Below are 25,306 nucleotides of genomic sequence, written 5' to 3'. Positions count from 1 at the left end.
ATCCTGGTAGAAAGCATTGGAATACTATTAAGAGGATCTTGAGATACATCAAGGGTACCTCAGATACCGTATTATGTTATGGAGGATCATAATTTACTGTCAGAGGTTATATTGACTCAAATTTTGATGGTGACCTTGAGAAAAGAAAATACACTACAGGCTATGTGTTCATAATTGCAGAAGGAGCTGTAAGCTGGGTCTCTAAACTTTAAACTTTTGTAGCGTTATCCACAATAAAAGCCGAGTATATGGCAGCTACACAAGCTTATAAAGAAACAATATGGATGAAGAAACTTATAGAGGAGCTTGGGCACAAATAAGAGAAGATTCTTTTGTATTGTGATAGTCAAAGTGCCTTGCATATTGCAAGGAATCCAGCATTTCATTCAAGAACAAAACACATAGATGTTCAGTATCACTTTGTTCGCAAAGTGGTGGAAAATGGAAGTGTAGATTTTCAGAAGGTTCACACAAAGGAAAACCCAGCAGAAGCCTTGACCAAACCAGTCAACACTGACAAGTACATATGGTGCAGATCTTCTTATGGCCTAGCAGAAACGTAAGCAGCATAAAGATGACAAGTATAGAAAGGATAAAAGAATCACAAATGATCAAGTGTGAAGACTTGGTTAAATCATCAAAGTCTTCAAGTGGGAGAATGTGAAGCTAGCTGGCACCAATTGGTATTAGCTAAGTCAACAAAGTGAGCACCAATTCGGTGCCACTTGCAGCACCAATTGGTGCCACTTGCCTTGCTCTTGTCTTTTGTAAGACAAAGGTAATGATGATTGCCTATAAATAGGCAGTGCATCCTTGCCATATAAATCACACACAAGAGAGAAATAAGAGAGAAGAAGAGGAGAGAGAGAGAAAGTAATCCTATAAAATTATAAGGTATTTGTGAGATATTAAGTGAGGTGTTTTCTCCTAGTAATAGAGAGATTTCAGTTGTTCTCCTATTAGTAGAGAGTGGTTGTAATTCCCACATTACATAGTAAAATCCTTCTATACTTACCCGTGGACATAGCCAAATTGGGTGAACCACGTAAATTCTTGTGTGTTTCATTTCTCATTTTATCCTATCTCTTACCTTTTATCTTGTGGGGTTTGTATGTCAATATCCTAACATCAATTATACCTTTAGTTTGTTCTTAGAAACAAACGGTTATACGGGCAACATGTGATCATTTTAATAGAATTTATATAAAAATATTCTTTTAAATCAATAAAAATACCTCTTTAACTAGAAAAAAAAAAGAAGAAAAAAAGAAAAGTAAGGTTCATGTTCTTTACATTTGATAGTTTTAAAATATATGGAGTTTACTCAAATTTAAATCCTTACACACACATGTGTGTATATTTTATTAATTTAAAGGAGTATTTTTATTAATTTATATTGAAATTGCTTATATTGCATTTGTGATCATCAATTTTAACGAATCATTGTCTCCATGTATATCTCACTCACATAATGATAGCAACGAGTCACTACGTCCTATATACTCGATCAACAAATATTGATCCGATCACATTTACAGCTAATTTATATAAGTTAATTATATTTAATTCATATAGCAATCATGTCAAAGAGAGGTTAAAGCCACATGGAAATGTAGAGGTTCAAGTACTAGCTAGTTGATATCTATGAATAAGGGTTTATTTAAAATTATAATAACCATTACAATTTAAAATGTTTTTAGTTTAGAAATATATTAAAATAATATATTTTTATTTTTAAAAATTATTTTTAATATCAGCACATCAAAATAATTTAAAAATAAAAATAAATTTAATAATTTTTTTTTTTTAAAAAAAACAATATTTATACTGCATTTCCAATCCGTCATAATCAACATGTTGCTGATGTTGCCAAATCGACAATCCCCATGTGCTCTCTATTTCACCGTATACTCACTCTTTTCTTCTTCTTGTTTTTTTTTAGGGTTTAGTACATTTCAAAGTCATGCTGGAGGAATCCACGCATAGACACGGGTTTAGATCCAAGTTGGTCGGATATCAGGAATGAGGACGACTTGACGTTTTCTATTTTGATGCGCCCATTCCATGAATAATGCATGATTCGTTGATATTTCATAGCACTCATAAAAAAAAAATACTGCTAAATAAAACCAAAATTGTTCTGCTGAAGGTCACTTGAAATGAAATTTCAGGTTAGAACGCAATGTCGAAGATGAAGGATTTATAGTCAAATTAACAAACTAATCTAATAAATCTTAAATGTCAGCAATAGTCTTTCAATAACATATAAAACTATTTAAATAATAAGTTAACTAATCTAACTAATAAAACTTAAATTAAATAAATATCTCAAACCTAATTAGAAAAAGATTCCAAAAATCATTGGAAAAAAAATAATACCCAGAACTAATTTAGAGATTAAAGCAACCTCACCAAATTATAATGAGTTGACTATTTATAAAAATAATCACTGATTATAGTTTGATCTATATTATTTTGATTATTATTTCTTTTATTAGAGATAATTTATGAAATTATATTTTTTTTCAATTTCATTCTCATTCAACTTTTTAATCTGTAAGATTTGTTCCTCATTATTTTAATAAACTTGAAAAAAAATAAAACATTAATAAATTATTTTCCAGCTCATCTTTCATGACATAACCAAACACTAGAAGGTATTTTCCAACTTATTTTCTATTATACTACCAAACATCAAAAAAATAATATACTTTCTTAAAATTTATTTTTTTAAAAAATTAATTTCTAACAAATAAATTGGCCAAGATCTTTTATCTACGCCTATAATTTTTTCCTCTCCCACTTTTATCCATCCTTTTCTCACCACATAGGCTCTTTAATAGGAGCATACTGAACATTCTTTAATCTCGAGGAGTCACAATACAATGTCATGCACCACCAGCACCTATAAATCTTTCTATGCTTTTACAAATAGACTCTTTAGAAGTACAAACTTTTATACAAAATTGGCACCACATTTTCTAGTCAATCGTGACAATATAGACACACCCTGTGTTCTATGTAAATTAAACATCTCCTTGATCAAAATCTATTTACACTTATCATATCATTAACATTCATTAATCTTTTCACCAATTACATTGATAAACATTACAACAAATAATGTATACCAACGTTTTCACGAATCAATTATAACACTATTTTTTATATCCCAAGAAAAGATAACATGACTAACCTGTAAGTCCAGACACAAAACTCACACTAAATCTACATGTCTTGGACTAGAATCATAGTCCGTGAAATTTTAATTTTTATGTGAATTTTTTTCATCATTTCATCATCAAACTCACAAAAATATCATTGTTTATATATATATATATATATAACATTAATTAGCGTAACTAAAAATTTTAAGAATTTTTATCCCAACCTTATTCCTCTTCTTGCCTACAGGAAAGCTTCCAAAACATTTTTTAATCGAATTTAGTGATAAGACGCACACAATACAATAGAAAAAACAAGCTTCCATAGTTTTCACCCTTTTGAACATACTTTAATGTAATTTATTTTATATCACTATTCATCTCCTTCATAACAATCTACTTTGTTACGTTGTTACGCTGATTAATAACATGTTTTGAAACACGGTGCAAACTATATTTTTAAAAAAGTTTAATTTTTTTTGTTAAAATTTAATATAATTTATACGTTTTGGATCGTTTTGATGTGTTGATGTCAAAAATAATTTTTTAAAAATAAAAAAAATATTATTGATATGTATTTCGGCATAAAAAATTATTTGAAAAGCAACAACTACCAATGAAACTGTAATTTGTTTTACAGTTTCATTCCAGCTTGATCAGATAATTTATAAGCAATTGTTCTACGAAGTTATTCCATCGAGGTGGCACGAGAAGACGCCGGTTTTGTATCATTTCTTAGCACGGTGCTAATCTTAAAGAATGAAAGAAAGGTTTGGAATTTTATATATATAAAACAAATTAAAAAAAGAAGAAGAAAATGCGATACATATTTTTAAGAAATTAAATATATATATCGTGTCTTTTGTGTTGGCTTTGAAGTGTTGCCGTATATAGGCCTGCTAAAAAAAACAAAATTATTAGTAAACAATATGGTAAAATCATAAACATGGCTTTTTGTTATTTGTTTCGTTGTCCATGGTATGACAATTCTCTAAGATCATGATTGGCGCATCTTTTGTTAATTTTTAATTTTTTTAAATTATTTTTTAAATATTTTTAAATGGTTTTCATATGTTGATATAAAAAATAAATTATAAAAATAAAATAAAATAATATTTTAATATATTTCTATAAAACAAGCACTTTAAAAAATAATATCCGCTGCGGCAACAAATACCACCCTAAAAACCTGTTTGGAAATATGGTTGCGGTTGCTTTTCAAAGTGTATTTTACTAAAAAAATGTATTAAAATAGTATTTTTTTTATTTTTTTTAAATTATTTTTAATATCAACACATCAAAATAATCTAAAAACATAAGAAAGTATTAATTTTTTTAAAAAAAGCAGGAATTCTTCTCCATGCAAGCTGTCTCATGGATAATCATTCTACTGTAGATGGGTTTGGGGCCCCAAGTCCACAAAGTTTCTTTCATTCTTGCCTGTAATCACAAAATGATTGCTCACATCAAATTTGATAGCTAGCCGCTCTAGATTTGGGTTTGTTTTATTTTTTTATTAGGGCGTAGCAATTAATTTCAAGGGAGGGGCTTGCAAAATTGACCTTTTTAGTGATGGAATGGAATTTTGCTGATTAAGAGACTTTCCTAAAGCATGGCTTCCTAATTAATTTAATAAAAAGGAATTATATCTCCTAAAACATGTTCATGATGGCATGTAGGACCCAAATGTTAAGAAAACATTGTCTTGTGGGGAGTCAATAATGCCGCACCGAAAAGTAATTAGTAATTAGCGCCCATTTACCATCTGCTTTATGTGAAGGCACCAAATAGGCCAGTGACTGGCCGCCGGGAGGAATGTATTGAACCCTTTTTTGCTAATTAAAACTTGTGAGAAATAGTTGTGTCAAATCAGCTGCCGACTCGATCGTATACTAAGTTGATCAAGCCATTTACACATCATCATGAAGATGTTGGTAATTTGTTTTTTTGAATGTGATCGGAAATATCTTTAAAAATAAAAAAACATATGGAAATGAATTAATTAATTGTGTGTTTAGTATTGTGATGTAGAATATTTTTAAAAGTATTTTTTATTTAGAAATATATCAAAATATTTTTAGTTTTAACATTCACACATTAAAATCATCAAAAAACATTAAAAAAATCAATTTAATAACTTTATTTGAGGAAAATATAATTTTAAAATACATTCAAATACTCAATATCACACATGCAAGATCTAAATTTAACGAATGGCATGACTATGAAGGTTTTTTCCTCGTAAATTAACAATACAAACATCCACTCACGATAAATAACTCGATAATCCACAACACATAATCGTACATTATAAAAAAAAATAACAAAAAACAAATTATTTACAACTTATCGTAAAAACCTACTAATATTTTTCTAATAAAAACCACTCCATCATACAAGCTTTTTTAGTTTTTGTTATAATACGACGATGGGGAGACAATGATATAAAGGTTCAATAAAGAGCTTTGTATTTATGGTAAACCTGAGTGGGGAAGAACATAAGAAAAATATCGAAGTTTCGGTTGAAAGGTATGTGGCTTCCATAGTGTATGATGCTGCAAATGGCTGGTCCGGCCACTTGAGTGTATTGTAGCAGCAGCCCTAGTAATAATTTGACTTTGCCTAACTCTGTTCTTGAATATCACGATGCCATGCGTTTTTAGGAGGCCAATTGATTAATATGCTACCCCTTTTTATGATAAATTATTTAATCAAGTGAATTTAATCTTCGCATTATTATTTAAAGTTTGTTTTTTCTTAAATAACCATAAGAAAATAATATTTTTTGAATGTACTTTCAAAGTGTAAATTGCATGTTTAAGATGGGATTAAAGAATTGCGGTTTTTTTTTTAAATATTTTTTATTTGAAAATATTTTGAAATAATATTTTTTTAATTTTTAAAATTTATTTTTAACATCAATATATTAAAAAAATACAAATTTTAATTTGAAATAAAAAAAACTTTAAAAAATTCAACCTTTTTCAAAAAAAAAATCTTTTAAAATACAAAAACAATGCTAATGCTATTAGTCGTTATATCTTTAGAAAAAAAAAATCATGTAATATCAATGACACCATGACATCAATGGGCTTGAGCCCACCTATTAAATAAAAGCCAGTTTCTAATTGGACCTTTGTGCTAGTTTATTCCTGTATTCAAGTGGTGATGGATTTTAAGTTTCAACTTTCAAAATGCAATGATGAAAGTCAAACGACTTTGCGAGACAGAAAGGACAAAGCCCACTCACTGTCAAACGGGTTGGTAAAGGACATCCGGGTCCAGAAGAATGCAGCTGAACCTGCCGTGAAATGGTGGCACGTGGAGGAAAGTGGAAGTTCTGTAGCCGGAAAGCTCCTTCTGGGTTCATTTTGATTAACAGGCTTGCTCCATGCCTTTCAAGTTTCAACTTTCAAAAGACAACAGTTAAGCATGTTGGGCCGGGCCTTTTGAGAAGGCCGGGCCTCCTTCAGAAGAGTGACATGGACTATACAAAGTCCATCTTAAAATGAGGAATTGTTCTGCTCCTCTCCCACATAAATGAAAATGGATCGTCAATAATTTTAAATAAGAAAAAAAGCACAACTTGGGATATACATCATATATATAAATAATTTTATTTTTTGTAAGAATTAATTTTCCAAATATATATATATTTGGAAAATTAATTTAAATAAACGAGAATAGTTTGATGGCTAGTCTGTTGGGTTATGTAAATAAATAAAATAAAAAACATTAATCATAGCTGAATTCATAAATTCACACTCCAAGAGAGATTCTTAAAAAGCTTTTTTACACATGAAAATACATATACATGGCACAAGGATTGTGCCTCAGAAACCATGGGTATATGCCTGGCCCTTAGGCAGTTGGGTAAGAAGAGTCCATGGCTATGCCACAGAGACCTTCTTCGGCTTCTGTGTCTCTCTGCATCCTTATGTATCCATCCTCGCCCCAGCTAGTGCCCCATGAATTCTTCACAAGCCAATATTTGGTACCGTCACTGGTTTCTCCATAGCCAACTGCTGTAACACCGTGGTCCAACTCAGTTCCACACTGTCCTGTGAAAACACCGCTTGAATAGAATTGAAAGTCAGATCCTCCTGCATCAATGGAAACAGAAATTGGCTGATTGGCCACAGCCTTCAACAACGCTGCCTCACTGTTAGCCGGAACACTTTCATAGCCAGTTATTTTGGCTATGCGGGATGCCTCCTTTTTTGAGTTGCAAGTCCCATCAGCTGCCTGGTAAGGGTAGTTAGCTTCAGTTGTGATGCCATGGTTCTTGATTATGAATTCAAAACCATCTTCCATGAGACCACCCTCACATCCTTGATCCTCACCCTGGGTGTCGCAGTCTACAAGCTCTTGCTCAGATAGGGAGACCAATTTACCTGTGGTAAGTTGATTGATGCCCTCGGTAGCTGCTACGGTGGAAAAGGCCCAGCAGCTGCCTGGTTTTGTTCCAAAAAAGTCAGCATCAATGATAACATTTATACATATAGAAGCAAGATATTGTACGTAGCATAAAATCAGAGGTGAGGGGGAAATGCTTGGTGCAATAATAAAGCTTACCACACTGTCCTTGGTCCTTGATAGGAGTAACTGCACCTTTCTTTCTCCAGTCCATGGTAGCAGGAACAGCAGTAACATTTTCATACCTAAATGATGTTACTTTCATTGGCCATGTCTGAAATGGCCTCCGATAACCATTACGAGCACCCTTAAACTCTTCATTGGTTAGGTCTGCAAATTTATTAACACTTAGCTTATACGGTTTGTTTCCAGCAATATTGAATGATTCTATGTATTCAACATTGTCCTTGAATATCTGGAACCGTCTTTCTTTCTCTGCAGCATCTGCATAGACCTTTCCAAAAGTTGCCATCCATTGCTCATGCCTGGCAGACATGGATGGCTCTTGGAGCTCCCGAGATGCTACTTCATAAGCCCACGTTCCCAAGATGAGGATGAATGCGAAGAAACATTGCCTTTTGCATATCGAAACCATGGTTTATCTATATTATGTATAAAACTTGTATTAAATTGAAATGAATGAGCTGCACATACACAGCCGATCTCTATATATAGCATGCCAATGTTCCTATTTGATTGCGTTATCCACCTGTTTTGGAAAATGAAGACATCTCTGATGCCTGGACTAACCGGCAAATTGCATATGATTTAGATGGCCAGGTAGCGTTCCGTGCAATATGCTCTGTTTTTTATGGTACAAAACAAGACGAACTTGAAGAAAATGTTTTGCGGTGATGTATTTATTTCATTACTCACTTATAGTTGAGTCTTCAGTTTTGGCAGGATCTTGGAATCTTCATTAACTGTGTTTAAACTAGCAGTAAAATCTTTTATTTTTTCTAAAGATCTCGTGTTCTGGCCTTATATAAGATAAAAAAGAAGAACGTGTTCAAATTCTTAGGCAGCTTATTGTTTTCTGCGGTGATGTATTGATTTGAAGGGCTCCTACATTGAATTGAATAGTTGATTAATGAAATGAAGAGGTTGTTTGTGATTTAACAGTCTGCAGGAGTACTTGAACCAGAGGTCCTGCCATCTAATGACCTTTGTCGAAATTTTTTTTCTTAATATGTCCAAAGAAAGCTCAAGAGCAATTCATGAAAAATATCATCAAATTCTGTTGGTTAATTTTGGGATTGTTGTCCGAACATACTATGGAAAGTAACTAGTATATTTGCCGGTATCTGCTATGAGTTGGATTTAAAAAAAAATAAAAAAAATATTTAATACAGAATATTCTTTTTTATAATGTCATTAAATTTAATCAAGCAGTTCGATCTTGAAATCTACTAACTCGATTTCTTATCTAATTCAAGTTTCGAATTAAACCATGTGTGAGCTGATTCAAAGTGAATTATTCAATTTAATAGGTTTAAAGACAATTTAGATGACCAGTAAAATCATGATATAATTTTTTAAAAAACTTTTAGATGATAATTTTTTTTTATTGAGACATTGCCAGATTCGATGAACCTCAGTCTCCCTACAACCTGGATCATGGACTTCAATAGGTTTAATAACTTTGTTATTTTTATAAATTATTTTTATTTAGTTTTATGATAACATTAAATGCTTTCAAAAGCGAGCATTAACGCTAAAACAAATATTTATTTGAAATCATGATAACTCTATAGAAAGTAGAAAAAAATAAACCATAAATTATATTTTTCAATCAATCCAATATTTAATAAGAGTGAAATAAAAAAAGTAATTAAAAAAATTAAAGGACTAGAAACAAAAAAAAAACATATCAGCTTTGAAGGGTAAACCCACTAAACCTGTGAATTGGGTAACGCGGGTCAACACGTAAAACCCACAACCCGGGTAATGGACTTTATTGGGATTAATAACTTTTTTTTTCTAAACTATTATTTATTTAATTATATGATAACAAAAATAGATGATTGCAAAATCGAGCGTCAAACCAATGCAGAGATTTTCTTAAGACTATGATAATCTCATAGAAAACAAAACGAAATAAATTATGAAAATCAATTCTCAATCAGTCTAATATCAAAGGATGAAATTGAAAAAAATAATTTTATAAAAAAGAAAGAGAAAAGTTACACTCGTCATACATGTCAACTGACCCGTGAACTTTCTAAATTTGAATAATATGTTTTTTTCAAAACTATTTTTTTAACTATATGGTAAAAAGAAAAATAGATAATATTAGGAGTGAGCAAAAACACTGAAAAACCGATTAAACCGAGAAAACTGGAAAACAATAACCGAAAAAAAAGAACCGTGAAAAATAAACCGATTAAAATTTTTTAAAAAATCGACAGGTTTGGTTCGGTTTTGATTTTATAAGCCTAAAACCAAAAAAACCGAACCGAACCCAAACCGAAAAAAACCGAGCCAAACCGGGAAAAACCGAGCCAAACCGAAAAAACCGAGCCAAACCGGTTTTTGTCCTAGAAAACTGAATCGAACCGAACCGAATCGAAACCGGTCGGTTTGAACCGGTTTCGGTTTGGTTTTTTTAAAAAATCGGTTTGGTTACTTTTTTTTTTTATAAAAACCAAACCGAAAATGATCACCCCTAGACAATATGTTTTCAGCTGTAATGCAAAAAAAAAAAAACCTATTGTGGATTACTATTGTAATCCACAATGCTAATGGGTGTGAGGAAAACACGTTTTCCCCACACCTTTTAGCTTTATTTATAATAAAAAAGTTAAAAGAATATGAAAAATATTTGTGAAACTAAATTATATCAAAGGATTATCTCAATTCAAAAACTTAAACTATTTGGTGAGTTTACAAAATATAATTTATATAATTCTCTAACACACCTCCTCAAGTGAAAGCTGCTTGAAACTTGCAGAGCTCCACACTACCCTGCGTTTAATTTTTATAAAAAAGAATGAGGGTGGTGAGAGTTGAACTCATGACTACTTGGTCAACAAAACTCCGATACCTTATCAAAGAATTTTCTCTACCCAAAAACTTAAACTATAGGTGATACTCCAAGCAAAATTCTCAATCATCTAGAATTAAAACATAAAACAAATAAAAATAAAAATAATGAAGACCGAATATTGCATAAAAATTAAATGAAATAATATAATAAGGGATGAAGTTGACAAATTAACAAAAAATCAAGAATAGGATAAAAACAAAAAAATAGCAATCAAAAGAATGAGGACCAATTATGATGGATGAAAAAAAATCAAAGGATGAAATAAAAAACAACTTTAATTTTATAAATTATTTGAAATAAAAAAAATAAAAAAAATGAACCAACTCCGAAGAAAAACTGAATTATGTGGGGAAAATAGAGAGAAAAGTGAAGGAGAAGAGAGGAAAAAAAATCATAAATGTCAAATCGGAGGTACATCATTCACACGATGAAAGGTACACCAAGGAGATTTCAATGCAATCCTAAAATTTGGTGTTTGATTGTCGAGCGATGCTGCACTATCTATCTAAAGTGGGTGGGCACCACCCACCCACGTATAAAATGATAATGTTTATATTTATTAAAATATTACATGGAATGCACTTAATTATAAAAACAAAAATTATAATTAATATCTGAAATAGCTTTTGAAAACTAGTTTAGTAAATTTTACTTTAGGGGTATCTTAATTATTTTATAAAATTTTTAAAAAGGGGAAAAGATTAATATTCTTGGATATGAATTTATTTTTTTTATTTTTAAGAGTAATTAAGTTATTTTACCGCGCTTCAATAACAATCTACACTGTGAATCTCGTTACACAGTAAAGCAATAATCCCTTCTTGTTTTGTTAATGAAAATGAAAATGAATGGCACCAGACAATATTTGTAAAAATATTCATTCACACATCACAGATTTTACAGAGAATTTTTGCACGCTAGAGGATAAACATATTGACAAGGAGATCGGGACCATGGCTATATATTTAGGCAGTTGGATAAGAAGAGTCCATGGCTATGCCACAGAGACCTTCCTCGGCATCTACGTCTCTCTGCATCCTTATGTATCCTTCCTCGCCCCAGCTAGTGCCCCAGGAATTCTTCACAAGCCAATATTTGGTACCGTCACTGGTTTCTCCATAGCCAACTGCTGTAACACCGTGGTCCAACTCAGTTCCACACTGTCCTGTGAAAACACCGCTTGAATAGAATTGAAAGTCAGATCCTCCTGCATCAATGGAAACAGAAATTGGCTGATTGGCCACAGCCTTCAACAACGCTGCCTCACTGTTCGCCGGAACACTTTCATAGCCAGTTATTTTGGCTATGCGGGATGCCTCCTTTTTTGAGTTGCAAGTCCCATCAGCTGCCTGGTACGGGTAGTTAGCTTCAGTTGTGATGCCATGGTTCTTGATTATGAATTCAAAACCGTCTTCCATGAGACCACCCTCACATCCTTGATCCTCACCCTGGGTGTCGCAGTCTACAAGCTCTTGCTCAGATAGGGAGACCAATTTACCTGTGGTCAGTTGATTGATGCCCTCGGTAGCTGCTACGGTGGAAAAGGCCCAGCAGCTGCCTGTTTTTGTTCCAAACAAAATCAGCATCAATGATGACATTAATTCATGAACATGTAAGATCTAGTATTTAGCATAAAATCAGGGGCAGGGGGGCAAGGCTTGGTGCAGTATTAAAGCTTACCACACTGGCCTTGGTCCTTGATAGGAGTAACGGCACCTTTCTTTCTCCAGTCCATGGTAGCAGGAACAGCAGTAACATTTTCATACTTGAATGATGTTACTTTCATGGGCCTTGTCTGAAGTGGCCTCCGATAACCATTACGAGCACCCTTAAACTCTTCATTGGTTAGGTCTGCAAATTTATTAACACTTAGCTTATACGGTTTGTTTCCAGCAGTATTGAATGATTCTATGTATTCAACATTGTCCTTGAATATCTGGAACCGTCTTTCTTTCTCTGCAGCATCTGCATAGACCTTTCCAAAAGTTGCCATCCATTGCTCATGCCTGGCAGACATGGATGGCTCTTGGAGCTCCCGGGATGTTACTTCATAAGCCCACGTTCCCAAGATGAGGATGAATGCGAAGAAACATTGCCTTTTGCATATCGAAACCATGGTTTATCTAGATGATGTAGTTAATCTGTGGGAGCTAGAAATGAATGAGCTGCACATACACAGAAAACCTCTATATATAGTACGCTAATGTTCGTGTTTGATTGCTTTATGAATCTATATGCACTTGTTTAGGAAGATGAAGACACCTCCCATGCTTAGATCAACCGGCAAATTGCATATGATTTAGATGGGCGGGTAGTAGTGTACCGTGCAGTCTGCTCTGATATATGGCTAAATATTTTCTCCACTATCTAAATGTGTTTCTATTGTACAAGACAAAAAAAAAAAAAAAAAACTGCAGGAAATGTTTTATGGTTGTACCATGATCTCCTTCGCACGGATGCTTAAATTATTTAATGGGATAATAGTGTTAATGTGCGCAAACAAACATCAGAAAGGAAATGTTCTGGTGAAGTTTTATGTATGGGTGCTCTTGATATTTATATACCTTCAGATACATGAATTTGCTTGGCATGGAGTAGGGTTGCAGGCTTGTTGTGAAGGGGGTTTACTGTTTATTTTGCATTGCGTATTAGCTTTTAACATTATATTTTACTCAATACATTATTTTTTTTTAATGATAGGGAATTCTTGAACCCAATGGAGAATAAGATTATTTCCTTCGTCCTGTCGTTAATGAATATAGAAACAGAGCTGACAGAAGTTCAATGATTGTTTGAAGATGTTGTAAATATATATTTTTGAAATAAATGAAACTTTAATAGCAGAAGGACAAAATAATTGTGAAGTTGATTCGTGTAATATGAAATTCTAAAATAACATCTAAAAAACAAAATGAATTAAATATTAATTGAAAGTTTGATATTTTTAAGAAATTTAATTATTTTAATTTCAGCGCAAATAAAATGAGATGAAAAAAAAAGAAAAACACGCATAATTTATAGTGTTTTAGACAATCATCTATTCCACTTTTTGAATCTTCATTTTATTATTCAATATCAATTCACAATCTTTTTAATGGATGAGATCTTATTGATACACCAATCTTTTTACATGATCAATATTAAAAAATCTTTCACTCCTAATCTTTTTTAATAATTTTTCTAATGATTCATATCCAATATTTTCACGTAGTTCAAATATCACATACACTTTAATAATAAAAAAATTTATGATAAAGTTGGGCTCGATGAAAGTAATTTAGCTCAATATTATGAAATTGTTTAAAATTTTGAACAGTTTATGAAAATAATAAAATATTAACAAAAAAAATATATATATATATACATCAAGTGTAAAATATAAGCTTGTGTGTTATTTCAGCTCAAATGAAAATGTGGTATATATAAGTGAATAAATCACACATGTTACTCACATAAGCAAATACGAGTCGAATATTTTGAAATTTTTGGAGCCTTCTTCTTCTTATTAGGAACGAATATATCACCATTATTAAAGAAAAATAGTTGGGACAAAAGCTTAAATACAGAACAAGTTAACTAATTGAGACAATTTAGCTCTTCTATAATTAAAAAGTGAAGTACAAGTACTCATCTAAAAATTACAAGTTCATAATTTTAGCTAAAATTAATTAAAAAGTACAAGAGCTCACTAATAAAGTCTTGTGCTAAAAAATTAACAAAAAATACATTTTGGTAATTAAAAGTATAAAAGGACATGTAATAAAATTCATGCTCTTCATTTAAAAAGAATCCAGTGATAATACAAAACAACCTATTTGATAAAAGAATTTCTCATAATGTATTTTTTACTATGTATAAGTTTTGGCAATAAATATATTTTTTATGGTAAATTTTTGCAATTAAAAATAACTTTGGATGGGATTCGTTTTTATTATTCCAAAATAAATTCTATATATACTTGATTACATTAACATAAACTTAGACATCTTCAAATCATGTTTGCATCTAAAGAATCCCTGTTACTTTAAATCGATGTAATAAAATCTTCGACATACATGTTAAATTCAATAATTATTGTTATTATTAAAATAATTAATCTGTAGGTATTAAGAAGCTTTGGTCCAACAATGACTAGATGAAGCTTCCGGATTAATAAAAAAAAAAAACTAAGTTATGTTGCATTTTTACTATTGAAAATCTATTGTTTATTCTCTCACAAATTACTACAACTTAGAATAATATATTTTACCTGAATCTATAATTTAATCCTTAATTTTATTTTATTTTTGTACAATTAAATTATTTTGAGCTCAAATTAGTACTAATTGTATTTTTTTTAAGAAAATAATAGATTAGAAGACAGAAGATCAAAGTGAAAAGAACATGTAAAATATATGGTGACTTTAAATTTCATATAAAAAATTTATTTTGATCTCTCTATCTTTTTTTGTTTATAGGTAATTGATTTTTTTAGCTATTAGAAATTTAATTTTAGTATCAAAGTTTATCTTTTTAATTTTTCAGTTCTTTGTTATGATAAGAGAGAGAAAAGGGATCACTAAATTCTAGCATGAAGAGAAAAAATGATTGTTAACAATAATTATGATCATAAATAAATTATAAATAATAAATAATAAAATGGTAAAAATATAATTTTAAAAAATAAGAGTTCAAAGTTCAAACCCTGTAAATTAAGGTTTTTCTTGTTAACTAGCCAATGCTTCATCTATTAAAATCCAATTAGCTAGATTAATTCTAGTAGTTTTTGCATGATTTGACTTATATGGTCTAACAATAAATATATATGATTTTTTAGACATTTTGAATAATCTCAACTTATTACATTCCATTAAATATCGAAACGGTGTCTTTTAATGCCAAAAAAGAAACCTGAGAAAATATCATTGGCTTGCTAGTAACCCTTAAACCATGCTTATCAACAAGATTTGGAGAAAAAATGTAAGCATATTTTATAATTTCTAATAATAAAGTTATTAAATTTCAATTTCTTATTTTTTATTTATTTTAGTGATATAGAAACAGTGCTCGATCTTGGTCACTCTTCTCCAATAATGCATAAATCTTTCGATGGAAATATTCAATTATGAGATTGTTCTTTCATATGTTCCGCAGATCCACCATAACTTAAGAATATAGAACCTTCACCAATTTAATATGCGATCCAATATTGGCGAACAAACATTTAAAAGTCCCAATTACTTCACCCAAAACAAAAAAAACGGAAGCAGGATGCTCTCTTTTTTTTTCTGAATATGAATGGCACCAGACAATATTGGTAAACATATTCATTCACACATCACAGATTTTACAGCGAATTTTTGCACGCTAGAGGATAAACATATTGACATGGAGATCGAGACCATGGCTATATATTTAAGCAGTTGGATAAGAAGAGTCCATGGCTATGCCACAGAGACCTTCCTCGGCATCTACGTCTCTCTGCATCCTTATGTATCCATCCTCGCCCCAGCTAGTGCCCCATGAATTCTTCACAAGCCAATATTTGGTACCGTCACTGGTTTCTCCATAGCCAACTGCTGTAACACCGTGGTCCAACTGAGTTCCACACTGTCCTGTGAAAACACCGCTTGAATAGAATTGAAAGTCAGAGCCTCCTGCATCAATGGAAACAGAAATTGGCTGATTGGCCACAGCCTTCAACAATGCTGCCTCACTGTTTGCCGGAACACTTTCATAGCCAGTTATTTTGGCTATGCGGGATGCCTCCTTTTTTGAGTTGCAAGTCCCATCAGCTGCCTGGTACGGGTAGTTAGCTTCAGTTGTTATGCCATGGTTCTTGATTATGAATTCAAAACCATCTTCCATGAGACCACCCTCACATCCTTGATCCTCACCTTGGGTGTCGCAGTCTACAAGCTCTTGCTCAGATAGGGAGACCAATTTACCTGTGGTTAGTTGATTGATGCCCTCGGTAGCTGCTACTGTGGAAAAGGCCCAGCAGCTGCCTGGTTTTGTTCCCAAAAAAATCAGCATCAATGATAACATTTATACATATACAGGCAAGATCTAGTATTTAGCATAAAATCAGGGGCAGGGGGGCAATGCTTGGTGCAGTGATAAAGCTTACCACACTGGCCTTGGTCCTTGATAGGAGTAACCGCACCTTTCTTTCTCCAGTCCATGGTAGCAGGAACAGCAGTAACATTTTCATACTTGAATGATGTTACTTTCATTGGCCGTGTCTGAAGTGGCCTCCTATAACCATTACGGGCGACCTTGAGCTCTTCATTGGTTAGGTCTGCAAATTTATTAACACTTAGCTTATACGGTTTGTTTCCAGCAGTATTGAATGATTCTATGTATTCAACATTGTCCTTGAATATCTGGAACCGTCTTTCTTTCTCTGCAGCATCTGCATAGACCTTTCCATAAGTTGCCATCCATTGCTCATGCCTGGCAGACATGGATGGCTCTTGGAGCTCCCGGGATGCTACTTCATAAGCCCACGTTCCCAAGATGAGGATGAATGCGAAGAAACATTGCCTTTTGCATATCGAAACCATGGTTTATCTAGATGATGTCGTTAATCTGTGTGAACTAGAAATGAATGAGCTGCACATACGTAGCAAACATCTATATATAGTATGCTAACGTTCCTGTTTGGTTGCTTTATGAATCTATATGCACTTGTTTAGGAAGATGAAGACACCTCCCGTGCTTAGATCAACCGGCAAATTGCATTTGATTTAGATGGCCTGGTAGTAGTGTACCGTGCAGTCTCTGATATATGGCTAAATATTTTTCCAACTATCTAAATGTGTTTTTATGGCACAAAACAAAAAATATAACCTAAAGGAAATGATTTTTGATTATTTAATAATTGAGTTGACAGTAATTGTAGTCTTTACTCTCGGCTGGATCATGCTGCCTCCAATATTGTTAACTGTGTTCAAATTCATAGGCAGCGTATACTAACTTCAATTCAAGTGTCTAAAAATAGTTGTGAAGCATGTCTGGAAGTCATCGATATTACACTGATCTTCAATCCTCGTAGTAGATAGTAAATGCAATCAAAATACTCATTTCTTCCTTTTCTTGGCCATCATAGAGGACAAATGACTCGCCTTAAAAGTGTTGTAATTTCTTTCATATGTAGCATTAAAAAAAATAATTTCTTTTACTTTGAAAATAAATCCATCTATAAGATAGTTTTAAAATAAGTCTATATAATTTTAAAACATGAAATATAAGAGATGCATGCCTCATTTGTCCCCTTTGTTTTTATTTCGAAGCACTAATCAAATGCTATCCTAGGAGTATTAGAAGTGTTGTGAGTTTAGAGCATTAAAAGTTTGGAGTATCGGTTGTAATTTATCTCTTCAACCAAACTTATTAATGTTTTCTTTTCCTGAGAATGTTAAACACTATACTAAAAAGATTTAATTTATCATTTAGATGTGTTTATACTTTGGTTAATTGTTTGCTGCAATCTGATGCTTAAATTGTTATCTACAAGTATTGGTATGCTTTCCTTTTGTTCTAGGCCTTCTGGTCTTTTTTTCACTCTTTTAAAACAAGTGCATGTTTAGTGTTCTTTTTAACAAAGATTTGTATTCTATGTTTAATGGCATGGACATGTTGGGGAGACTTAAGATGAAAGATGGTGATAATAGTTGGAAATTCCCTCAACAGAAACCAATGGGAACCTCTAGCTTGCCTTCTTCATTCTGCCATACCTTCTTCTTGAGCTCATACTGATGGAGGCTGTGTCTATAAGTTCTTCAAAGCACAGGTAAGATTACAATATTTTACTCTGTTTCTAATCCCCTAGTGATTCTATTAGTTGAATTATAACCATGAATCAACTTAAGAAAAACTTGAAACATAGGATTTTACTCCTGTTACCGGAGTTTTGTTGAGCCCATTTTAGGGAAACACAAGCAAGAAACGGGAGCAGAGTTCTAAGGCTTCTTGACAAACTGTCGCCCTTAGCCCAAAAGTGCCGGGGAGACGATGCCATGGTTTTCAACAGTGGCCATGACCTGGTGGTTTACAGTGGGAAGCTCAAGCCATAAGTTTCTGGTAAAGCTACAATGACAAGGTTAGTCAACTTGTGGAATTTGAAAGACAAATAATGTCAAAGTGGATGTCAACTTTTGCAGGTGGGATTTGTTCCAATACAAAGGAAAATTAGCAGAGGAAATGACTGAATCTGCATTCAATAAAGGCATTAGGACCTGGCCTTGTTGGATCATTCGCCACCTTGATGCGACCAAAACAACCATCGTTTTCAGTGGCATATCACCACAACACCAGTGTAACAATAAAACACAACCCATCATGGTTAAATCCTATGTGTACATTTCCTGACCCAGCAAAAGAAATTATTGAGAAAACAATTGGAAGCATGATGATACCAGTGAGATACCTGAACAATACCAAGCTATCAACAGTATAGAAGCGATGCACATCCAGCTTTGTATGCAAGAAAGCAGCACAAGCTTTTGAAAACTGATCTGCAACAGCAAAAACAAAGGCTCATCGGGACACATGGAACAAGCTCTTGCATGTATCCTTGGTCTTGGACACTACAATTTCCTCACATTTGGTTGTTTGACCTTGAGCAAGAGTTGTGATGTGCCTTGGTTTATTATTATCAGATCAGTTAACTTGTTATTAGTCTGCACTATCTTCATCAGCTGCCTACAATCATCTACGTATCCTTCAGAGTTGTAGTGTGCCTTGATTTTCGAATTACTAACAACAAATTTCAAGAAATTCAAATGTAGCAAATCTTGCAGCTCTTAAAACAACTGAAACTTCATGGGGGAAGGAAATAATCAATTCCTTCAAGTGGTTTGGCTTGGAACTCAAGGCATGCACAATACTCACAGGCCATACAAGGTAAATACTTGTGTCCCCATGATGAGAGGACATCATAAAATAACTGAATATAACTTCACAAATTTCTCCATTATAGATCAGGGTGGTTTTTTTTTCTCTACCGTTTACCGACTTCAGCACTCGGGAAGAGAAGAAAGCATGCAAAGAAGGGGAATAAAAGTTGGGAGAAATATTAACATCTGGCACAACATCCTAATCACCCCATTCAACATTTATATACACGTACGGACGTGTACTAATACTAAACACTACTGGTATCTAGACAAGCTCCCATTCAGATTCAGAGGGATCATGAGATGAGGATCTGTTTGCTTCCTTTATAGACGGAGTTGCCATTAAACTTGTTTTACTCTCTTCTTGATTGGATTTTGGATCACTTCTGAACTGTACAGCAAGCTGCTTATATTCCTTCCTCATTGACCTCTTTCTTGAACTAAAAACATCCCGAATCTTCTTCTAAACATGAATGTTGAGAGATAATTTACGGGGAGAGAGAGAGCAAGAATGTAAATGATTGATTAAGTAAATGGAGTGGAGAGGTTACCTTGTAAGGCTTGTTTTTGCCTTCACGAGAAGCATCAAGTTCATCTCCATTCATTAAAACACAGGTTTCCTCAAGCTGAGCCTTATCCACTTGTTGGATGATTTCCATATCCTCTTCAATGAGGGTACCGTCTTTGTCTGAATCTATTCCCCATTCATCTGAACTTCCAGCAAGTTTAGACCAACATCAGTGAGCATGTAAATTAACAAGACAATAGGAAAAACCAGTGCTTGTAAATCATATATACAGATTGAAAATTTGATGGAGAAAATGGACTTCGGAAAATATAGATGCCTAAACAGGATTGACTAGAGAAACTGTTATTAGGCCAACACCCCAACCCCAAGATGCATGCATGAGCACTTTTTCCATGTTTTTTTAGAATTTTAGTAAAACTTGATTGTCATAAATTTTAGATTTGCAAGTTTTATCTGGCATCATGGCACGTGCATAATGAATTCAATGCTTTCAGAGATGACTTAACATTCACATAAATAGTGATGATAATTGAACTTTGTTCTCTCTTTCCATTTGTTTTTCCGTTAAATGTTAGAAATTTAATTAAAGAAAGAGACAAAGTAAAGACAAGTGCAAGCTATTTTTAATCTTAATCATAAGCTGTACGGTAGCGAGGACATTCCAATTCAAGACAAATGAATATTTCAACAGAAATAAACAAAACCAACCAAAAGAAATAGACACCCTTCCAGACAAAATCAGAATTAGAGATACAATGTTGTCCAGACACAATCAGAAGTAGAGATACAATGACGTTCAGGTGTCTACGCTCTAGAACCCGCTCATTTCTGTTTCTATAATAACATTAACCTCACCGTTCCTTATCAGACTAGTGAGTCAAAGATAGTCATCGTAGGCCATAAATTTAAGGCCAATCCGAGTACCCTAATAAGTGGTCTGCCTCCCTCTAAAATATTTAAGCAAAACAAAACATACACACATCTTTTACCAAATAAACAGAGTACTTGCATTTTCATGCAAGCTTGATCATATGAATGAACAACATGCTCAATCCTAAATGACCGAAAAACAGATCCCTGAAAGTAAAGAGATAAAAGCCATTAATCTGAAAATCAAATAAAGGCATTAATCCATCAAGGCTTCACCAGAATGTGATCCTAGGGGTGAGCATACAGAAACAAATGCTATCCTCCAGCAGTTCGCATAAAAAGCTGTCTCAAAATTTAAACCCATGCCCTTGTGCTTGCAAGGCCAGGACATTGCCATTTGAACTCAAGCAATGGAGGCTTAGCCTGAGGGATTAATTTTTCGGGAACAAATATTCCAAGTTTTGATATCTAACCACCATTAATGAGCTAGAATAAAAATTCACAACTTTTGGATGTGAAGGACAGAAAAATGGGTTTAGCAAAGAAACCAAGAATTTTACACAATATGGGTGGGAAGGAAACAAGTTTATCCCTTTTATCTATTTTCAAATGTAAGATCTTGAATTTCAGAGACTGTGGACATGATTGGCCACAGGGTAAGAGAGTTAGATACTACATATAACAGAAATTAAGATTTGTCAAATGGATATAATCCATGGAATTACACCCAACCATACAACACTCATGGGCGCCGCATAAAATGAGGTACTATATTAACCAAAATAAAGTTTATGTCAATCAATCCATTGTGTTTGAAAATTCAAATGAAATAATGTAAAGAAACTTTATGTCATGATTGACACTGGATAATAACTGGAATCAGGTTTTATACAACTTTTTCAATGTTTAAACTAGGTATAATGGCCTGTGTCTAATCCAAAACATCAGGAAACAAAGAACATGATCAACTGTGGATACATGAAGATTTATGTACCCTTGTTGCAGTATTATGTTTGTACAACGCTACTGTAGTAACCAAGAAAATAACAGGAAAAAATTTATATAATGCTAACAGCTAAGCAGATCAATCCTTCCTTGAAAACACAACAGCCATAACTCCAGAACAATACACCAACATTTGTGCTACAGAAACAAGATACCAGAAACAAAGATGATGAATATACGCTATTTGGCAGTCTAGAGAGTGCACAGATTGCCAGGTTGAATGGGAAAGAGAGAGAATTTTGTTTTGACGGCATTATATCTGCTACATGTATTTTTAGTGATTGCATTATATCTGCTGCATGTTATTTTAAGTGCAGAAATGCAACAGAAGCATACCTGAATTAGACACAAAATCCTCCTCGTATGCAAATTTGGTAGTCTGCATATTCCCATTTGCAGAAAAGTCTGTCATAGAAAACAACCCATTGTTTAAACAAACACCTGCAGCTGCCAACAAGAAGTCAAAAGAGAACATTCTACGAGTATTGGAAAAGGTAAATAATCAGAAAGAATGGTGCAGAAAACTCACCATTTGATTCTTCTAATATGTTGAAGCTGGAAGGCCTCCTGTTTGTTCCTTCATGCCTGCCAGTTTCAGTGATATTAACCATATCCAATGATGGTTTATAGAATGAAATATCAAGCATGTGCTCCCTTGCATTTTCAATCTCTTTTTTACTTTTTTCTATGGAGAAATGCTCTGTAACTTCAACAGACCCTGGAGTTATAAGTCTTGCATTCCAGTCACAAGATGCTTCCAGATTTTGATCAGAATGTTCAGAAATTGTTGAGTATCCAATCAGATGTTTACTCGAAGGTGTGGTGATCCCTGATGTCTCTTTTGGAGACACATTCTTGCAATTAGAGTTTCCATGCATGTCCAGGTTTGATTTATTGGACAGACTTCCTTTACTATGTTGCCTTGAGATTCTTCTGATAGAAATCCTTTCACGTACTGGGAGACGGTCAGGACCATGATCAGTAGTCATCTTTGAATACCCAGTCAACAGCCTCAAATCATCAGCCTTCTCACATGTTTCTTTCGCACCATCATCTGGCTTCAAGTGGACCCCAACATCAGCTGCTCCCAAATCTACAGGCAACTTAGAGACTGCCCCATTTGCAGGAACCTCTGAATCTGGAGAGCACAAATCTTGCATGACATCCGAATAGAATTTCCTCACATTACCACTAACAGTCTGCATCTGATTTTCCACATATTTAACTGCTTCCTGTCCAAAACAACAACAATAACCAAGCCTCAATCCCAAATAATACAAGTAGCCAGAGGAAATAACTAGCTTTGGACAAGTCAATTACTCAATTCCCAGTGACATATCAATCAAGCCATCAACAACTGGAGACAATAAATAGGTAACACCCGGAAGGGAAACACACATCAAATATAAGAGTTCAAAGGAGATATCATCATCAATCTCTTTCCAAGAAATAATAATAAAAAAATGGTAAAGGTCAATCTCATAAGAAAGCCACAACAGTACAACAGTAACTTGGAAGAAACTGCACTGTTCTTGCAGGTCATTTGCTTCCAGCTGCCAACCCGTCTCCCATCTCGGCAGTTGAGGGATACAGCCCTTAGACTGGCCTTGAGCTATAAGTTATTAGTTTCAGGTCAAATTATGTAAAAGGAGATACCTCGCACATAATTTCTTCCACTTCCAACAACCTAGCTTCAAACTTCTGATAAAAATCACCAACCCATGTTATCCCTTTCAGGTCCATAGTGATCACAAATTTGCCCCGCAGCAACAGGTTTTAGACTTTTCCAGTTTGTATCTTAGTAGTATGATTGCAATCCTCTCAGCTTCGATTTTCTGCCGGAATTTAAACAAAAATTCAGTAAGTGAAAAAAAAAATCAGCTCCCTGCTCTTTTGCTTTGACTATACTCTTCAGATAACCTCAATTTTCACTCATTAAAAGAAAGAAACATAAAAACAAATACACAAACAAACATCAGCACAAAAAAAAAACTGCAGAAGCAAGCTTTACATCAATAATTTAAAAGATTTTTTGTTTAATTTAAGCTCAAAATCAAAACTTTACATCAATAATGTATTGGACCGACATAAAAAATATATTAAATTCTTGCACCCGCTTGTATAAACATTATCCATATAAATCTATACACTTAACACACCTAAAAGTCTATAAATTTGAAATTCATTTATAACCCTTCAAGCAATTCCTTGGACATAAGAAGATAACTCAAAACGTGGAGTATCAATTAAGAGTTATTCTTGTGGGGTTCAAATTTCCCTTGGAAAAAAAGTAGTAGACTTGCCTAAAAAAACTGGTCATCGATAAAAAAAAAATAGTAGTGAAATAAAATAAAATAAATCAGTGAATAATACTCACCTAAAAAACCAAACTCAAAAACAAGTATGAGAGAAAAGAACCAAACTTCAACACAAAAGCAGAGCTTCATAAACGTTGATGATCAAAGAAAAGAAAACCCTTTTGAAGAATAGCTGTTTTTGAGTAACCCTTTCGAGAAAGAGCAAAAACAAGAAAATAAAGACTGTAAACTTTGAGAATTAAAGATATGGAGAGAACTTACTTGGTGTAAAAGGCCAAGTTAGTGATGCCCAGCAGCCTAAACCCCCCGTCTCTCTCTCTTCCTTCTTTTTTTTTCAGAATCAGAAGCCAAAACCTCTTTGATCATCCATAGAGACACTTAAATAAATAAAACTCCATTTGAGCTCAGACTTCAACAGAGTTTTATGTGGACCCAAAACTCTTTTTTATCTCTTTATATTTTGAAAACAAAAAGAAGAGGAAAAGGAAAAAGAATTAAAGAATAGACATGAAAATTGAAACGGCTTCTTGATTGAAACGTGCAAGGGGATAAAAAGAAGAAGAAGAAATTACTAATTTCTGAAAAAGCATGAACAATGGATTGCTTCTAATTACTTTCTTGGTTTGGTGGGTCCCCATGATAATGATAGCTAGCAACTTGCAACCTGGTTGTGTGTACCATGAATGAAATCCAACAAGATAGAGTTAGCTGGTACTTTGGATCCAGTTCGGCCTGTTAGAAAATCTTCTGTCGAGCCCAACTAAATATTAACAAATAAAAGAAACAAAAACAATGAAAATCTTAATTGAAAAGTCCACTTACTAGTTTGTCAATTAAATTAAATTTAAATGATTATAGCGGTTGACATGAAAACCGATTTAAAAAATAAAATTATTATTAAATAAATAAAATTATAATTTAAAAATAATCAGGGAAACTTTTGGGAATCTTGAACTAACAACAAATTAGGCTTTAATAGTTTTAACTTGCAAGCAAGAAATCTTTGGAATATATACTGCAAGTGTCCAATTCTTTTGCGTAGGTTGGTGAAGAAATTTTTAGTTCTGAGCTTCAAATGA

General features: G+C 33.2%; 3 protein-coding genes across 11 annotated transcripts; all 3 read right to left on the bottom strand.

Annotated features, from left to right (window-relative positions):
• Positions 1–7,025: 7,025 nt before the first annotated feature.
• On the bottom strand, positions 7,026–8,175 carry LOC133669076 (senescence-specific cysteine protease SAG39-like). The gene is made up of 2 exons (XM_062089086.1): positions 7,740–8,175; positions 7,026–7,618 (listed from the first exon to the last, which is right to left on the bottom strand). The coding sequence occupies exons 1-2, from the start codon at positions 8,173–8,175 to the stop codon at positions 7,026–7,028; spliced, it is 1,029 nt and encodes a 342-aa protein (XP_061945070.1).
• Positions 8,176–11,576: 3,401 nt separating this feature from the next.
• On the bottom strand, positions 11,577–12,742 carry LOC133669064 (senescence-specific cysteine protease SAG39-like). Its single transcript, XM_062089076.1, has 2 exons — positions 12,307–12,742; positions 11,577–12,184 (listed from the first exon to the last, which is right to left on the bottom strand). Exons 1-2 carry the CDS (start codon positions 12,740–12,742, stop codon positions 11,592–11,594), a joined length of 1,029 nt encoding a protein of 342 aa, XP_061945060.1. The 3' UTR covers positions 11,577–11,591.
• A 3,171-nt stretch (positions 12,743–15,913) lies between these two features.
• On the bottom strand, positions 15,914–24,950 carry LOC133669141 (senescence-specific cysteine protease SAG39-like). Of its 9 annotated transcripts, none has more exons than XM_062089178.1 (7): positions 24,489–24,948; positions 23,566–23,744; positions 22,439–23,141; positions 22,246–22,356; positions 20,057–20,214; positions 19,037–19,124; positions 17,177–17,196 (listed from the first exon to the last, which is right to left on the bottom strand). In XM_062089178.1, the coding sequence occupies exons 2-7, from the start codon at positions 23,650–23,652 to the stop codon at positions 17,192–17,194; spliced, it is 1,152 nt and encodes a 383-aa protein (XP_061945162.1). In that variant the 5' UTR covers positions 23,653–23,744; positions 24,489–24,948; the 3' UTR covers positions 17,177–17,191. The 9 variants fall into 9 exon arrangements, with proteins under 9 accessions (XP_061945163.1, XP_061945162.1, XP_061945160.1 ...); XM_062089176.1 differs by lacking the exon at positions 17,177–17,196 and adding an exon at positions 18,300–18,650 and having other exon boundaries at positions 24,489–24,949; XM_062089177.1 differs by lacking the exon at positions 17,177–17,196 and adding an exon at positions 18,300–18,974 and having other exon boundaries at positions 19,048–19,124.
• Between the last annotated feature and the right edge of the window lie 356 nt (positions 24,951–25,306).

Source organism: Populus nigra, chromosome 12 (assembly GCF_951802175.1).
Source record: "Populus nigra chromosome 12, ddPopNigr1.1, whole genome shotgun sequence".
NCBI classification, from domain to species: Eukaryota; Viridiplantae; Streptophyta; class Magnoliopsida; order Malpighiales; family Salicaceae; genus Populus; species Populus nigra.
Note: the sequence above shows the minus strand (reverse complement) of the source record. Positions and strands in the feature narration are given on the sequence as shown.

Bases quoted from the DNA above. Each gene is read 5' to 3' on its own strand.
- LOC133669076 (XM_062089086.1), bottom strand. From the start codon at position 8,175: ATGGTTTCGATATGCAAAAGGCAATGTTTCTTCGCATTCATCCTCATC. The intron at 7,619-7,739 runs GTAAGCTTTATT...GAACAAAACCAG, and splicing joins CAAGGACCAAGGACAGTGTG to GCAGCTGCTGGGCCTTTTCC.
- LOC133669064 (XM_062089076.1), bottom strand. From the start codon at position 12,742: ATGGTTTCGATATGCAAAAGGCAATGTTTCTTCGCATTCATCCTCATC. The intron at 12,185-12,306 runs GTAAGCTTTAAT...GAACAAAAACAG, and splicing joins CAAGGACCAAGGCCAGTGTG to GCAGCTGCTGGGCCTTTTCC.
- LOC133669141 (XM_062089171.1), bottom strand. From the start codon at position 23,652: ATGGACCTGAAAGGGATAACATGGGTTGGTGATTTTTATCAGAAGTTT. The intron at 22,357-22,438 runs GTGAGTTTTCTG...TCTTGTTGGCAG, and splicing joins CATATTAGAAGAATCAAATG to CTGCAGGTGTTTGTTTAAAC. The intron at 19,969-20,056 runs GTAACCTCTCCA...ATTCATGTTTAG, and splicing joins GCAAAAACAAGCCTTACAAG to AAGAAGATTCGGGATGTTTT.